The sequence below is a fragment of the Triplophysa rosa genome, linkage group LG18, assembly GCF_024868665.1.
Source record: "Triplophysa rosa linkage group LG18, Trosa_1v2, whole genome shotgun sequence".
In the NCBI taxonomy this organism is placed as follows: Eukaryota; Metazoa; Chordata; class Actinopteri; order Cypriniformes; family Nemacheilidae; genus Triplophysa; species Triplophysa rosa.
The window spans coordinates 3,279,549-3,297,364 of NC_079907.1; the positions used below are offsets into that span (position 1 = coordinate 3,279,549).

At 41.1% G+C, this 17,816-nt stretch overlaps 1 protein-coding gene across 1 annotated transcript in view; it reads right to left on the bottom strand.

The window, feature by feature from the left end:
* The window catches only part of LOC130569435 (cadherin-12), a 131,373-nt gene that overhangs the window by 27,754 nt on the left and 85,803 nt on the right, over positions 1 to 17,816 (bottom strand). The window contains exons 5-6 of the mRNA XM_057359087.1: positions 15,522 to 15,689; positions 13,757 to 13,944 (exon numbers count right to left, since the gene is read on the bottom strand). Of these exons, the coding sequence (XP_057215070.1) occupies positions 13,757 to 13,944; positions 15,522 to 15,689 (356 nt within the window). The remainder of the gene's footprint in view (positions 1 to 13,756; positions 13,945 to 15,521; positions 15,690 to 17,816) is intronic.

Below are 17,816 nucleotides of genomic sequence, written 5' to 3' on the forward strand. Positions count from 1 at the left end.
GTTTATGTTGTTAAGCTGAAACTGTCTATAAACAGCATTATAGAAAACCGGAGGGATGTGACGTATACTAGTTTTGTTTACATTGTAAAAACTTATCTCAGGTTGTCCTGTGACAAATGGTATGTTTCTTTGTGGTAAAGCCTTTAAAACATTCCTGTGAGTTTCAGCATCTGCCCTATTGATGCAAACCAAGAAGCGTAAGTGCATTACTGGAAATCGTATGTCCTATTTGTTATAAAAGAAATTAAGTATGAGTATGTCTGTGGTCATTCTATGTACTGTACACCATAGAAAATAACCTTGAATGGCTCTGTAACACTCTGGATATACAAAGACGGCAGGTTTGAATCCAGGTGAAGGTGAATTCAAGTATTTACATACAGCATTGTGCCCTTGAGACGAGATTTAATCCTGCGTTTGACTATAGCAGTTCACGACTAAGTAAACCAGCACAGTACAAGTTGTTTACCTTATAAAAGTAAAGTCCTTCAAATCAAACCTTGAAATGTGTGACCCTTATTTGTCTAACTTTAACATGTACAATATGAATTGGTTTGAAGTTTGAAAGTTCCTTAGCCTTCGTTTGTTTTGCCATTTCCACAAACCCTGTAAAAATGGACATAAAAATCACGTTTGGGCCATGACTCACAGAAAATTATATATACTGTAGTGCAACTATACGCAGCTCTTTTCTTGATGTCGATGCATAGGCTATCCACAAAATCCTACAAATATGTATCTGAAAACACTGATCCAGCACAGTAGTGATATATTAACGTTGACGTTGTTTTGATACTGTACGATCACTGGCAGTAATCGCAGCGGTGTGTGTTTTGCATTGAGTAGAATTTAGGCCCATTCCCTCCACAGCAGGGTTTGCAGAGGCGTACAGCCCTTCATTTGGAACCAGCAATGCATGCCATGCTTTCTGCTGCTAAAATGAGTTTTCTGTGTCAGTAATTTATGTTGCAGCTATGTGATGTCTTCGTTTTCTTCGAGGTTGTCTCGACTCTCTCCATACTAAAGAGGTGAAGCTTGTGTTTACGAAAAGGACATTCTAACACACACACACATGCATACAACTGGGCGAAAAAAAGTGTTTTACTCTATTGCCATTTGGAGATCTACAGTATCCCCTCTAATAACCTCATTTCACAGCTCTAACACACACACCGCTAACATCTTATCTTACAGAGACTGCTGCTCTCAGCTAATGTTTTTTATATCTCCTTTTTTGCCTACGGTACCACATGGTGTGCACTTTGACATTCACATGCACAAACACAAAAGGTTTCTGTGAATTATTTGATACACAAGATCACATAACATATATGTATTATCAGATCTTTGTCACTGCATCATCTGTGTCATCATCTCACACAGGCACATACTCGCCTGAAGGTAAACAAGCTGTCCTTCCTGCTTCCACCTACCACCTTCCTGCTGTTTGAATTAGCATACTACTGGCATACTACTTTTTACAATCTTTTACAGCATTTGTATGCATACTTGACACAGAACGCATGATATTATTTTATATGTTTTGTATGAATACCCGATTGCACAAAGTTATGCAATATACAACAAACCATGCGGCATAGTCAAACAGTCACGTGACAATGTAGCAATGCTTCCGTTTAAATGATCATCGCATAATGCATAGTAGCATACTGTGCGTAGTAGTATTTCATTCTCAATCGCGGATAAACGAGTTCGACACATGCGCAGTACGTCACCGAGTGGACTGCTGATTCAACATTTTGTCGCGCATGCGCTGTTGTACACGTCCGTCCCGTGGACTGCACGCGGACGGGGTGTGCGGACGACCGCGGACCCTCATGATGACGAAAATTACGTCATGCGGGCGGCGCGCGGACGGCCGTACTTTACTTTTGCCTTTAGGCGGAACATTGCCCTCTGTCAATTTGCAACAGCGTTCCTCCGTGCATTCGCGATCGAGTTCCAAAGGTTGGGGTTTCTAGGAACCACCAGCAGTACCTCTGCTCCACCCCTGGTTGAGAACCACTGGGTTACTTATTTCCTGCCCTCAACTATACAACACACTGAAATGTGCGCGATGAGTCAATTTTGATAAACAAGGCCATCCAAGGTGCGTTAGCATGCATGCCTTATGGAGACTATTTTCCTTTCTCAACTGATCTCATAGCAGGTAAGGCTGTCATTACTTTTTTATCTGGGGTGAGTCATTAGGATCTCTGGCAGTTTGAGCGCTCTGAACTGATTTATAGATCAAACAGCACATTAATGACACACTTAATGGAGAGACCAGAAGCTCCTGCAGCACTGCAGGAAAGAGTCATTAGACTCACAGGCCTGAAAGCTTTTGTCTGACTTTCACAAGTCAAATTATTTCACTGACGAATTATTTCAAGATGGCTTAGTTTTTGTGAGAAGGTCGAACACTGTGTTGGTAATGGAATGGTAGATACTGCTTACGATAAACTAAGCTATATACTATGGTATATATTGTATGTTTGACAAATGGGCATTGTCAATAATAAATATTTTGGCATCATGGGGAAGCATTAAAGGTGCAGTTTGTAACAATTTTGCAGTGAAATATCCAAAAACCGCTAACAATTATTTGCAGGGCCGTTTCTAGCTGTTTGGGGGCCCTATGCGAGATACTATTTGGGGGCCCCTATTTTTTCAAACTCTGAGGTAGAGATTCCTAACTTTTTCATATATTCTGTGACGATGCAGCAGTCTGTTACATTTTAAGAGGAAAGCAGGCTAGAGTACATTAATAAATGCAACAGATATAGTGTGTTCTTGAAAAATGTTTAATGTAAACTTTGAGGTGGTGAGGTGGCTACGGCATTGTTGTTGTTTTGATCGTGCGCCCTCTAGCGGCGGTTTTTACAAACTGCACCTTTAAGCAACAGGTACATTTGACTTTCCGCGTCCATGTCCGTCTCGCGCAAAAACGCGCAGTAGAAAAAATAGACGAGTTTGACACATGCGCAGTACGTCACCGAGTGGATTCGACACCAATTCAACATTTTTTCCCGCATGCGCTGTTGTACGCGTTTCATCCTCATGAGACACTTGGACTAAGCTCGCCCCTTTGGCGCTGGCCGACCAGTGGATACGCCCTTTGACGGCCAACGTTTTTTTTATGAAAGGTGTAAAAAACGAATTTGCCAATCCAAATAAATTCTATGCAAAAACATGAAAAGAAGAAACAAACCAGCCATGTTGGTAAAATTTGCACTAACTTAGCAACTTTGTCGCGAGTTTTCAGACCTTTTCGTGTTAAAACGCCCAACTGGCACAGCAAGCAATGAGAAGATGCCCAATTTCAGGAATCACAAGAACTCTTTGTAAAATGACAGCGGTGTTCAACGTGTTAATCTGACATTTCGTAGTGCCACTGTTTTGTTGTAATGGATCTCCATCCTTGTTCATTTTCTTCAGCTTTTGCTTTTGTTTATTTGTTTAAGTGAGCTGTCTGATAATAATGAGCCCATAATCTCCATTGTGTTGCCAAGCCGGAGAGTAGTGAGATCCAATGGGATCAAACTTTAAAGAATAATTGCTTTTGTTTACTAATGGGAGAAATGAACATCATTTATTTTTGATGACTTATCATGAGCTGACCCACTTGCAGGGAATTTGGGGCTGCTGGAGCTTCACATCACTGCACGGAATGCTGACTGATGGGAAATGTATCGCTCCCATAGTGATTGCAATATAACCTGACTTTGCTGAGCAGTACAAAGAAATCCAGGGATGGCTGTCATGTGGAGAAGCTGTCACTAGGGTTTTAGTCATTAAAGTTAGTAAATAAAGTGAGGTTTTGAGTCAAAAGTCTATTTATACACATGTTTGTTGGTTGGAAATGTAATGTCTTATGTCTTATACTTTACGTAGAAGTATCCATACTGGTATTGAAGAGTATAGATACCAAGAGGCGAAACTCTGGTGCTTTTTGGGAAACAGCGCGGCCGCCATTTTGAGGTTGAAAATGCTTGATAACTGACATGGTTTCTAGAGAGCCAAGGCTTTTGTCATCATGTATTATCATCATTCATGTTGAATTTCAGCATGCTGATATTGCCATCGCGACACCCCAAAAATGGTGGAAACGCTGGTGTTATGGAACGTTTTATTGAGATCTATACGCTTTGCTGGTATTATCATATATTTACTAAATACCGCAGGTACTTTAGATTTTAGCTGAATGTGTGTTTCTTTATAGTTTTACTTTATAAATTTAGCAAAAACTTTGTTCAGTTACCATTAATATACCTAGCATTTAATTTCAGTTTTTTTATCCCCAAGTGGTGTGACAACATGCCCCATGTTGTTTAGTCACAAAATGTGTTAAATGAACTGTATCAGTCACACTTTTGCTGTTTAATTTTTTTTCATTTAATGTTGTTTTGAAAAACCATTACAGCCCCATAATAGGCTATTGGCAGGTTCCCATTACGGCAGCTTAGCGTTCTGTTGGGGCATGTTGTCACAAAAGGTACTTTTGTGTTCACTGGAGTATATCATTATTTTAGGCAATAATGAAACTTATTTACAACCAAGACCTGAAGGCATGGTATCTTAAAAAATGATGTCTTGCATGTAGTGCAAAATGTAACACCTATAGCCTTGGCCTTTATACATACATATGTTGTAGTGTAAGTGTAAATGGGTAGTTGACAAATAAACCGTACTTGTGACATAGCATGAAATATTCATCTTCATTTTTTATTCTAAATTAAAATATTCATAATTTAAAATATTTTTAACAGTTGGTTTCCGAATTTTTGCTGTCACACCATAGGACACATGATGCTTATTTTTTACCGCTATCAGAAAATTCTCTTTTTGCGCAACAATTAATTTACAGTTTCAATCTGATGAAAGCTTCTTATCTTCTTATAACTCAAGATAAGGAAGTCTGCCATTTGCTGCGTGTGTTTCAGCATACTGTACATACAGATGCATAGATGCGTGTCTGTGCGTACTGGGTTTGAGGAATTGTAAATAGGGATGTTCTGCTTGCTTGTTGTAGGGATCGGCATTTGTATTGTTTGCTTTAATCGCTGGTTTAGCCGAGAGGTTGTCTAAACATTTTCATGATCTCCCGTGCCGCCCCATGTTCAGCCTGACAGTAAAGCAGGTAATCACTCAGAATCCTTAAGCTATGATGATCCTCTCTGTACACACACACAAACACACATTTCATTGAGACGGCTGGCGTGGAGCACCACTTTATACTGCTGGAGTCTTTAGATTACCTTTCAGTTCCATATGTTTACTTCATAAAAACAAAACAACAACTGAATTGAATTGTATTGTATTTGTTATAAGTATTTGAGAGAGTTTGAGAGGCTATTTTGGGAATCTAATCTGGTCAGTGTGGCAAAAATCCATGATATACTTGTAATGTAAAAGAAGCAAATATTGTCTTCAAACAGGTTACCCATCTTGTAACTGTCTTCGTGTATATTTTAATGAAGACAAAATGACACAAAATTGAGATTCATTTTTTTCTGTCTCATTCATCACGCTGTCAGTGCATTGTGGGATACAGTATAGGCAGCCCTCTTCGGCTGTACTACAGTATATTTCAATTTAGGCAAATGCGGTAGCTTTACTGTGCACATCATACATACTGTAGTGTGTATTCTGAAAACAGTAGGAAGCAGTATGCCATTATATACAGACCCACTGTGGGGGAAATGTTTGTAAAAATGTTATTCTGCTCCTGTGTCGCTAAACTACAGCAACGCTTCATCTCGGTCCGTCCACTGCTCCACATCACTGAGGGGTCAGCATGCCTCATTGCTACCGAACACGCAAACATTTTATAGTCGCATGGGGTAGAGATCTCAAATAGAGGAAATATAACCCTAAAAGGCTTTTCACCTCAAACGACGTGCCTTGTCGTCAAGCATGTGCTTTAGTTTACTCGTAGTGGATGGAGAAAGGCAGAGAGAGAGAGTGCGAGACAGCCAGGATTGGTCTCTGGACCTCCTGCAGGGAAGAATGCATCATTTTGTCTCATTGTGGGCATGAAGCACAGTCAAACTGAGGGGTAACAGAGACAACATATGCTTACAATAAATCTCCCTTTCTCTCTCTTTCTCAGCTGTACACACACGGGGTAAAAAACTAAGCGAAAATAACTTTCTTCTTTATTCTTTAAGTTGAACGTGAGTCCGTTCGACAATTTATCGTGATTGTGACTATGATATCGCTACGATTACGATGATGTCTTCATGCGCAGCTTGTCTGTGAAGCACGGCTCTTTGATCAGTAGTAAGTTCTGCCCCATCTGCAATCACTATGAGTTTCAGGCGCTCAAACACCCGTCAAACATCATCATTACAAATATACTTTATCATCATGAAAATATCTGAGAAGGCTTGAAAAACAGTGATTAAAAGATCCCCGTAAGCATTTCCTGGAACTATGTGTGGTGTGTTGTACTTCTTCTGCGGCGCTTATTTGGAGTTTCTGCGTGAGAGCGCCCTCTGGCTGTTAGATGCAGCCTAATCGTAAATCGCATAATCGCATGTGGTTAATTAACGATCTATTGTGCAGTCCTAATTGAACAGCCCTAGATGAATGCAAACCAAAATATAAAGTAGATGTGTGTCACATTTTATGTCCATTCAGCGTTCCTGTAGCTCAGTTTGTGTTTGTAACACAGAGGTTGTGGGTTCGCAACCCAGGGAACCAAATACTGAAAAGTGCAAAAATAATATTATCCAATGAGTACATTTATTTCTGACTTGACTAGTTGAACTGTGATTGAAGCCATAGTAGTAGTATAGGCTTAAAGAGAATAATAAAATGTTTTATTTTAGTCTATATTGTGATTCATCAAATGTGAAGTGGCATCTGTCTTTGTGACTATGTCTGTGACTGAAAGAGATGCACAACCACACACTGGCAATAACTGAATATAGATGTGACACGAATCTTCCAGCTGTTTCGACAGCATCAGTTAAGATTTCAGTGTTGTTTTATGACTTTTTTGAGCTGTGCTCCACTATCTTCTCACATCCCTCGCGATTCCTTTTGCGACGTGTTGACAGAGAGAATTCAAAATCACTACCAAAGCATTTACAGCTTTAGCAATTTAATAAGAGAAGTGTTTGCCACTCAAAGTGTATGTGTGTGTGGGTGCGTCACATTTGATGTGAACGCTCGGAAATCGTGTGTTTCTTTATTCCTGGAGGTAACCAGCAGTCATCTTTGCTTTCCGGAAAAAATGAAATCATGATGTTGTTTTGTTATTGCGGTGGTGTTTTGCTGTGTACATTCAATTATTTGCAACCGAACCAATGGGTCAATGTTTTTCTATAAAGAACCAGGCAGTATGTCGACTTGAAATAGCATTGTGATTCCGGTCTATTGCTGATATGTTATTTAAGAAGCTTTTTGAAACAGATGTCAAAATCTTCTCCGTTTTCTTTCTTAGCCTCTCTGGTCATATATATTGTAGCTCTTTTGGTGTGCCTTTATTTAAATACTTAACACACTTGATTTAAAGAGAGTTCACCAAAAAATACAAATTCTCTCATTTATTTATCCTCATGTCATTTAGAACCTGTGACTCTTCTGTACAACACAAAAGATATTGTAAACAATGTTGGTAACAAAATTGGCCCACATTGACTTCTATTGTATGGACACAAAACCACAGAGATGTTCCTCAAAATATCTATAAAGAAATCATACATGTTTTAAATGACATAATGAAGAAAGATGACAGTATTCTTATTTTTGAGTGATCTATCCCTTCGTACAGTACTCTTCTTCACAATATAACTCCTCATAAATTTATTGTAGTACAGCCTCCTGTATTCCGTATACACGGTACGCTAACTTCCCCGCAGGTCTGTGGCGTATGTGACTTCTCTGTCGTTGATAGATGCGACGTAGCGTTTATTATGGGGAGTTCATGTGGATTCCTGCCTGTGTTATTGTCATGCATGCTGTGTGCATTTAGAGAGCAGCATATGGGCACAGTGAGGAGTTCCCACCCTGCTAAAGTTAACAGTGATCCGGCACATTGATCCGATATTAAAGTTCGCTGTTGTGTATTCCCCCAAACCTGCAGTTGTTTTTATTGACAGGGCTCGTCTCATCGCATTAGTCAAAGACACAGATAAGTTAAGATGTAGTGATAAGTAGGGTTGGGAATCGAAAATCAATTCCAATTTGGAATCGGAATCGAAAGGCTAGGAATCGGATCGGAATCGAAAGGAATAGGAATCGGATACTTGAGATTAAAATTTGAATTCCTCTTATCAATTCCTGTGTGCATATTTTCAGAAAAGTACATGCGTTGCATGATCTGCTGATATCTCAATAAAAGCCCTTATGAAAATGATCGATATTTTTACTATAGTAAGCATAGTTTAGCTATAGAATTTGCATTAAGGCACAGGAATCACAAACCATAGTTGCATTATAGTAACTGCAGTTTAACCATGATGTAGTTCAACTATGATAATACAAATTGTAATAAATCAGAAAAGGTGTTTCTATGTCTTAATATACACAAAACGGTGCTCATAAATATATAAATATATTTTGCAAACAAGTCAATAAGCAGGCTAAATGACCATACAGGTTGATATCTAAATGTTTTACTTCAACTGTGGAATCGAAACTGGGAATCAATAAGAATCGAAATCGATAAGCAGAATCGGAATCGATACAATTGAAACGATTCCCAACCCTTGTGATAAGATGTGTGCTTGTGGTAATAGGTCCTGTCACTCCAGCAGCAAGTACTCAGTTCATTTGCAACCAGAGAAAGTCACCTTGTGCACTCCTGCCGTGCTAAACGCTCTAGTTTATGTTTGGGGGAGTTAATGTTGGACACAATCACTCTGAAGTGCTCTTAACTGCGATTTAAGACGTGTTTTGATGATGTGGTTGGTCTTAAATGAGTGATTGGCTCGCTGTTATTTTTAGCAGAATTTAGTCACAACAAGTGGGGAACATATGTTGTTGCGTGAAAAGTAAAAGATTTATTGCAGCTAACAAGATGTTAAATATGGTATAATCACCGCAAAGGATGTGAGTTTGCTTGATAAATTAGATTTATTTAGTAGAAAAGTAGTCTCAGACGTCACGGACCGTTGGCTGAAGGTCTGATGCATAAGGCACACTTTTCTGGAAACACTTCAGCACGTTCAAAGTCGTCTTCTGATTTCCAGGAGACGTGTGTTGTGTTCTTTAACGGTCCGCCTGCTGCACAAAGCCGTCTGGTCAAGGAAGTAAGCTGTCGTGTTTACATCGATTGCAATAAGAATTCATCACGAAACGACTAAACGCTAAATTCTTGAAGGTATGCGAAGTTCATGGCACAAACTCATAAACATTGTTGTTGCTGTTCACTTTTGACACGTTCGTGAATGTACATCTATAAGATGTCTGCTAAAGATCTGGAGATCTGGAAAACATCTGATAAACGTCTTAGAAAAGGCAGTTTTACATAGATTCTAAATGATAAACATCTTATGAAAATGAAGAGTTTGGTTCCAAAACACGATAAACGCTATTTAAAAAAAATCAGTATTATATCAGGTCGGTATTGAAAAGTCACTTTTTAATTTTACGCAAAATGCGATATCCGCCGTGTTATTCTGCCATGTTTTCTCCCTTTCTTTCCAAACCGCAATATACGCCAGTCTATCGATATACCCGCTCAACCAATCACAGCACACCATTCCATGCATTGTAAACCGTAATGGCAGCGCTCTGAATACGGTCGGCTCCTAGTTTCCCTGATCTACTTTGTACTTTGTGTTCAACAAACAAACAAAGAAATGAATAATTTTGACGGCATTGATGAATTTTTACTCAAATTAATCTAAATGGATTTATAGCGTTTTGAAACCAAACTCTCTTACTGTATATTCTCAAATATTCTAGATGTCTATATGACTTCTGATAGGAGACATTTCAAAAACGTACTGCAGATGAACAAACACTCAAAAAATATGTCTTGCAGATGTAAATGCTGACATCAAATCGACATCTCCCAGATGTTTGAGGTGTTTCTAGAAAGTTATAGTACGTGATTTTACATCTTTAAAGAATGATAAATAATGATGAAAAAATGATCCATTGCAGTATTTCTTTTGAATTGCCAAAAAACATGTCATGCGAAGGTAAAAACTTTTTCAATTTGAAGGGTAATGGAAACACATCTGTTGTTGAGTCATTTTAACCACATTTAACCACAGAACTGCCAGTCCCAAATACCCAAATTCCAAAGCGTTCATACATAAAAACTATTGCAATGGAGTGCTATATCTCTGCAGTTAAAAGTAAAAATGTACACTTTAAAGTGGACATCTGAAAATCTCTTTGAATCATTTGTGTAAAAAAATGATAAAGTCCTGTTTTATATACCCTAGGAAAAATCCTGACTGATGTTGTCATAATTCATGGCCAGACAGGGACAGACCGAAAGGGAGGACTCTGTACTAATATGCCTGACCCTCGAAAGCGAACCGTAGGAACGGGCGATGACGAGGGAGAATCGAGACATGAGAGTAAGCGTCCTTCAGGTCGATTGCCATGAATCCATCTTGACATCTGATAGATGCCAGGATGCGCTTCTGCGTGAGCATCCTGAACGGCAGCTTGAGTAGGTGCCTGTTCAGGGTACGCAGATCTAGCGACCCCTGCTTTTTTGGGGACGATGAAGTACGGGCTGTAAAACCCGTTGAACATCTCGGCTAGAGGGACGAGCATGATCGCTTCCTCACCAGAGGGGTGGCGACCTCGACCCGAAGCACGGGAGCATCCTTGCCTCTGCTGAGGTTGAGAGGATGCCCCGAAACTTGGGCGGGCGTCTGGGGAGTTGGATCGCGTAGCCGAGACGGACCGTATCCCGTAGTCACCGTGACGGTTTGGGAAGCTCTTGTCAGGCTCCCAGGGACCGAGACAGGGAGGCTAGGGGTACGTTCTGCTTCATCGACCTCCCGGGGGTGGTTCGATGGCTGGCAGTGCAGATCCCTCGCCGTGGGGGGGCCCCCGGAGAGGAGATCGGCTCTGCAGTTTTACCTGCCTGGCGATGATGTAGCACAATGCACCATCGAATGAGAGTGCTTAGGCTGATGATTATCCTCGACATTGGGTCTTGCCGCAACGTCGAGTTGCCGAACACCTTCGTGTAGAGGGTGAGAGCGGCTGTGATAATACCTAGACGATGATGTTGCACAATGCACCTTCGATTGATAGTGCTTAGGCTGCTGATTATCTTCGACATTGGGTCTCGCCGTGACGCAACGTCGAGTTGCCGAACACCGTCGTGTAGAGGGTGAGAGCGGCTGTGATAAACTCCCAGAGAGAGAGAAAACTCTTAGAAGTGGGCTGTTGGGATGGGGCAGGAACCTTCCCGGATCGACCAACCAGCGATGGAATGGCTGGGGTCGGGCCCGAAGGTATTCTCGATCTCCCTGGGGTCTTCCCATGAGGGCTGCTTTGGCTTCCGCCGCGGCTGCTGACAGGGTGGTGGTCTCCTCTTCTGGGAAGCAGATGGTGCACGGGATCTCGGCGGCCAGAGGGCGGTCGAGTCGCGGCTGGGGAGGATATACTTGATATCCTCTGTCTGCTCCTTTACTGTCGAGAACTGCGGCTCGAACGTATCACCAAAGCGGACTTTCTCGGCATTACTCCTCTGTGCAAGGTTCAACCAGAGCTGTCTCTCCTGGACCACAAATGTGGACATCGCCCGACCCAGGGCCCGCGCGGTCACTTTGGTCGCCTGTAGAGCGAGGTCGGTGACGGCGCGGAGTTCCTGCATAAGCGCTGGGTCGGTCTTACCCTCATGAAGCTCTCTCAGCGCATTGGCCTGATGGACCTGCAGGATGGCCATAGCGTGGAGAGAGGGGACAGCTTGACCCGCAGCAGAGTAAGCTCTCGACACCTCAGATGCCGAAAAGCCTACGTGCTTTGGACGGGAGTCTAGGTCGAGCCCCTGCGGGACATTGACGTATCCTCTAGCTGCCCCACCATCGAGGGAAGAAAGGGCGATGGAACTAGTTCACGTGTACGGCCGAAGGGGGGCGTTCCAGGTCGTGTTCCTCATGCACTTCCGGGGGAACACGGCACTGGGGTCGAGTGCGGCTTGGAGCCGCTCTCAAGCCCGAGGTACCGTGTATCCAGCCGCGAGCGTTGGTAGAGGCAGTGCGTTGCACCGCAACCCAATGCCGGTGGCCCGGGAAAGTATGGCTGACATTTCGACGTCCGCTTCTTCCTGAGCTCGACCCCCCGAGGGAGGGAGCTTCAAGGAATTGTCAGAGTCTGATGCCAGTAAGTCACCCTCCGATGCTGCAACAGACATCTCATCATCACGTACCGTTTCCGATACGTGGTTGAGGAACAAGACGGTTGGACCGTGTCATAGGGAATGGTCAGACGAGCGAGACGAGGTGCGAACGGTCCGCGAGCCGGTGGCTGACAGATTAGCGCTCACAGTAATCCTCATATCACCCTCGCTGCTCGCCGTAGCGGGCGGCAGGGTCGTAGTCCTGCCGTCACGGAACGGGAAGCAGACGAGGTGGTGGCTGAGTCCCGTGGGAACACAGCCACCCGTGACGCAACGTCTGAATCGTCAACAGCCCCGCAGTGCGGGCAGGACGTATCCACAACATCTGCCCCAGCGTACTGGAAGCAGACATCGTGTCTCCTCGATGAGTGTGTTGCACCCACAAGAACAGCGGGACATGCCACGGTGGAGAAATTTGCTCTTTTAGAGAAAAAACTCTAACACTTCTGGAACCGCCGAGACGCCCAGGGGAAGTCGCCGCAGGAAGGGACAGTCCGCTGCACCACGTCGTAGAACCAGCAGTCTTGTAGTTGCTATTTGTAGCGAAGTCTGTTGATCATGAGCGAAGGCTCCGAAGAACAAAAGGTGAATGAATGAGGCACGCCGTCTCCCTTTTATACCCGGATATCCGGGGGCGGAGTCCGGCATGCAAATTTCATTCGCTAATTTCATTGGCCTTTTCTAAGAAGTCGGAAGCGATTGGTTCTCAGGGACGAACCCCATCTGTCGGCTCGACACAACGTCGAGAGACCGACAGAAAGGGAACTGAAGGTCTATGCAGGGCCGGCTCAAGCCTTTTCGGGGCCCTTAGCATCATTTTATTTGGGGATCGGTCCCCCTGTACCCCAATACAATCGACTATTGTCAATGTTTGATTATTTGCATGCACACTTTAAATCTAACACACCCAATTTTATTAGTTGTAGTTGTGTTTGGGATGCATGAATGTCATAAAAACAAAAACACATAAATCTTGCATTACAAGTGTATTATGATTGTCAAAACATTTGATAATTTCATTACTTCCACTTTTAGGTGAACTGTCCCTTAAAATTTTGAGCACAGACGATACAAAGGTTGTGGAATTTATTGTTCAATGCATCTAACTATTTGCAAAGATTTTATTTTAAAAATCATTTTTATTTTATTTTAACCACAACCTATGAACACCCTTTTAAAGCCACACAAATTTTGACACACATCACAGAAAAATATAGTGTGTATGGCCCTACGTGAGAAAATGGATGTGTGTCGTGAATATATCACCAAAAAAGCTGTAATTTTATGTGCTCTTGGGGGCCCCCTAGGGGCGGCGAGGCCCTAAGCAGCCGCTTAGCTCGCTTTTAGGGAGGGCCGGCTCTGGGTCTATGCATAAATGTTTGATATTAGGTTGGGAGAAAAATATGGTTGTTCAGAGGTTGTATGTCTTACTTTTTTCAGCATGATTATTCCCTCCTGATTGTGTTCATTGGTGGTGATGTCAAACATGTTCCCTCCGTCCCCAGGGACAATGTTGTATTCCACCTCAGCGTTCTTTCCGATGTCGAGGTCATGAGCTTTGATTCGGCCCACTGCAGAGCCGATTGCTGAAGACTCTGGTACACGCAGGTGGAAGATACCTGAAAAGTTGTACAGACAAGTGTTGAGGAAGCTACTTTGAAACTTCAGCTTGGCAAGATACAAGATGTTCAGAGTCTGTGTGAATATTTTCAGGTGAAAGACAATTGTAGAAAATGGAGGACGCGCGTCCCAACCAGGTGCATCAGTTTTTGGAGAAAATCAGTTTTTGGCAGAAAATTACCAGTACATTTTCCCTTTATTTAGCGGACATTTCCGTTAATTCTAAAATGTAATGCAGTGCAAAATGTAAAATACAGGTAAAACAACTTTAAAAATGATATTAATACAGTATATTGTGCCCTGCTTTACGGATTTTTTTAGAGTGTATTCTTTTAATTTGACAAGTAAGTGTTTTTGTTCTCAGCTAGCATTTAAGGCCAACAGTTGTTAACCTCTTTTTTAACAAATAAATGAAAAGCCTGTTAAAATTAACATCTCCCGTCTTGCTGTATCAGAATCTCACCTATTGGTTTAATTTATGATTGTCAGTGTAACAATGTGTCTATGCCTAAAATCAACCTGCCTGATTCTTTCAGTTTTTGATTACATGACATGACCTTAAGAATATATTGTTTTAATACTGTACATGGTGGATTATAAGGCTATATATTTTGTGCTGACGTATGGTATTTCTGGAGTGTTGAAAGACAAAATGACATGCATAGGTAGATGCCTGACAGCTCAAGACACTTCCATACGTCCGCCATCTTGGAACAGTCAACATTTCAGTTGCTGTTGTCACTTGTGTTTTTCAAGATGCCACAACATTGCACAGCCTCTAGTTGTAAAAACTTCTGAGATTACAATTCTCAATGAAATGGGATAAACTTTCATAGGTGAGAATGTGTTGGTTTGTTTTTTTATAAACTCAATATTTTAGGTTTTTAAACTATGGTAACCTTTTAATGTTGTATCATCTAACACCTTCATCTGATTGTGTTGTGTTTGGGTCTGAACAACAGCACATAACATGATATTTATATATGCGTGCAAATACGCTGGCAGATACACAGTTAACATGCTCTTAAGGGTTCACGGCCTGGCTTTGACTGCTCCAATATGGCGGACGACTTGCATATAGTTATACTGTATATCTCTATGGCAGTAGACATAAACATTATGCGGGCATAAATAGATCATATGTAGGCACAAACAGATTATGCTGATTGGTTAAACTAATGTGTCGAGTGGCCATGCCAGAAAAAAAAGAAAACCTCAGCTAATTAAGAAGTCATTAGATGCATTAGTGCAATGCACCAAAAACACAAACAAGAGAGAGAGATTCGGCCCAGAATGCAACAGTCATCATCATTGTAGGCTCCTCTGAGACGTTCTGATGGAAATCTGCTGCTCTCACAGGGTTTTACCAATATTTACACTGCGTGAGAATCAGTGCTTATAACTACAGCTCAATGCCATTTCTGTGAAAGTAAAGAAAGAGCCTGTGCACATTTTGCTCAATGAAAAATAAAAATTTTAATGCATAAAATATGAGGCTGTTAGCTATGTCGGTTTTCTAAAATGTGAATGGTGCAGTTTATCCAATATTGCGATGAAATGAGTTAGAATGTCTTACTTTTAGAGAACCGTGGTGGGTTGTCGTTGACATCACTCAGGGTGATGTTGATGGTGGTGGTCCCTGCAAGACCCCCTAACTGACCGCCCATGTCTTTGGCCTGGATGAGAACTTGATAAAGCTCTTTCACCTCCCGGTCCATGTTGGGTAGAGCTGTCCTGATCACTCCTAGAAAGAGAAATCACGTGCACACACAGAGCGAGAGAGAGAGATGGTTAATAGAGAAAGGAAGATAAAGGAAAGGTGAGGTAGAGAAACTGTAGATGAAGAGAAGCTGTGAATATAAGCAGCTATCAGCGTTTGCCGAGAATCGGATTAGAGAATAGCAGGTAAAGTGAGTAGAAGAATTGGGTTTAGAAAGCACGCGGTTGGAAATCTGAAATAACAGCCACAATTACGGTAGAGAAAAAAGAGAAAAAATGGATGGCGTGCTGATGCAATGGATGTCTGTGGCACTTTGAAGAAATGGATGCAAATTGAACTTCAAGATTCCGTATGTCATTTATGCACCATTAACGGCAAATGGAATTGCAAAAAACTTTCATGACCCTCCCTCCTCTCTTTCAGAGAAATCGCCATATAAATGGTCTATTTATAGATTCTGTACATTAAGTCTCTGTATTTATTTTACTGTACCTTAAAGGGAATGAAAATCGAGTTTTTATTTCGGCCTATTTCTTAAGGACTGTAAATCATTTGTCATGGTTGGCTAACATTGTAGATGGGAAGAACCATTTTCTCATTGAAAGCTTTTTTGTTTTGTTTTGTTCAGAGTTTACGTAGGGATTTATAAGCAAAAACGTGAAGCATGTTCTTTGAAGCACTAATACATGTTATTTTTTTAAAAGAACCACAAAAAAAGTGTTGCCTGATGCCTTTGGAGAACATTTTTGAGATTGTTCTCCATTCTTCTACTCAACTTTACCTAAAAGTGTTTTTAGCCATCTGAGAGATTGAGGACACTACTAAACCATCTCATACGCTTAACAAGTTAACAACGGCAGTATAGTAAGAATTTTCTCCCATAAAGCACAACTAATGTGTTTTCCAATTCAATGAAATGCTTTCACCGATCAAGAGGGCACTTCATAGACACGGTAGTGTGCGACTAAGGTCACAAACCGTCATACAATACTCATTTCAGATGAAAGGGAAAAGCAGAATTGAGTGATTCTCTGGGTCTGTTACGAGAACCGTCAATGAGATGTTTTGTTACTTATTGCTTTGCATGTGGTGTTTAAGACTTGGTGAAGTGTGTGAGGTAATTAAAAGAACAGTTTTACATCATTTACTTCTCTTTGTGTTGTTGCTGTATCATTTTCTCTGTTTTGTGTAAAACACTAAATAAGATATTTTTTTACATTATTCAGATGCGTTCTGTTTGATAGTGTTATCAATAGTGTTTGATAGTTGATAGTGATCTGATTTACACTGCCAAACTCTCAAAAAGAACGAAGAGCATTAAAAACATAATTACAATTATGTTTAATTAAAAAAGCGGCATGGATTCTCATATCTATTGCTTTAAGATATTGAGTTCACATGGAGACACATTTCTGTAAATAACACCTTTTTTATTAATTTTGGTTTGTGCAATCATATTTGAAGGACAAATTCAGATATACAATGTTACTGTGTCTGTACATTTATAATACTTTATGACCAGCAGGGCTGTACGTTAACTTTTTTGCACAAAGCACCGGTGCTACAGAGGTTTAAAGTTTTGTAGCACGTAGCAAGTTGTCGCACAAGTTTACGTCTGTTATCATCTTTGAAGGGAACCCAGTGTATAGAGAGATTTGTGGCTTAATACGTTGCAATAGCCTTACGCTACTAGCATTTGTCGTTAGAAACGCATCAAATATTTTCAATTCTTAAAAAATAGACAGGTAACTGAAAAAGGACGTTAACATTATACAAATGGATAAATTAGGGCCATATAATTTCTAGTTTTTCCCAAATTCGTTTTTTCGTTTTTTTCTGCATTTTCAATGCTTTACGAAACAGTAGTAAATACATTTGTCCATAAAAATACAATTATTATAGCAGATAAATCATAAATCATTTCCTCTGGTTAAACTTCTTCAGCTGCACGCTGCTCACAGTTAAAGTACAGTTCTGTCTTTCCGTCGTGATCATTCACTTACTGCTATTAGCAAAACATTATTGATGTAGGTAAGGTATGTAGATATTTATGAATGTGTAAATTATAGGAACAAAAGCATTTTCCTTGAATCAGTCTGAATGCTTTCTGTCTTGAGACCTGTTAGACAATGTTTCTGGGTTGCTCTGGAA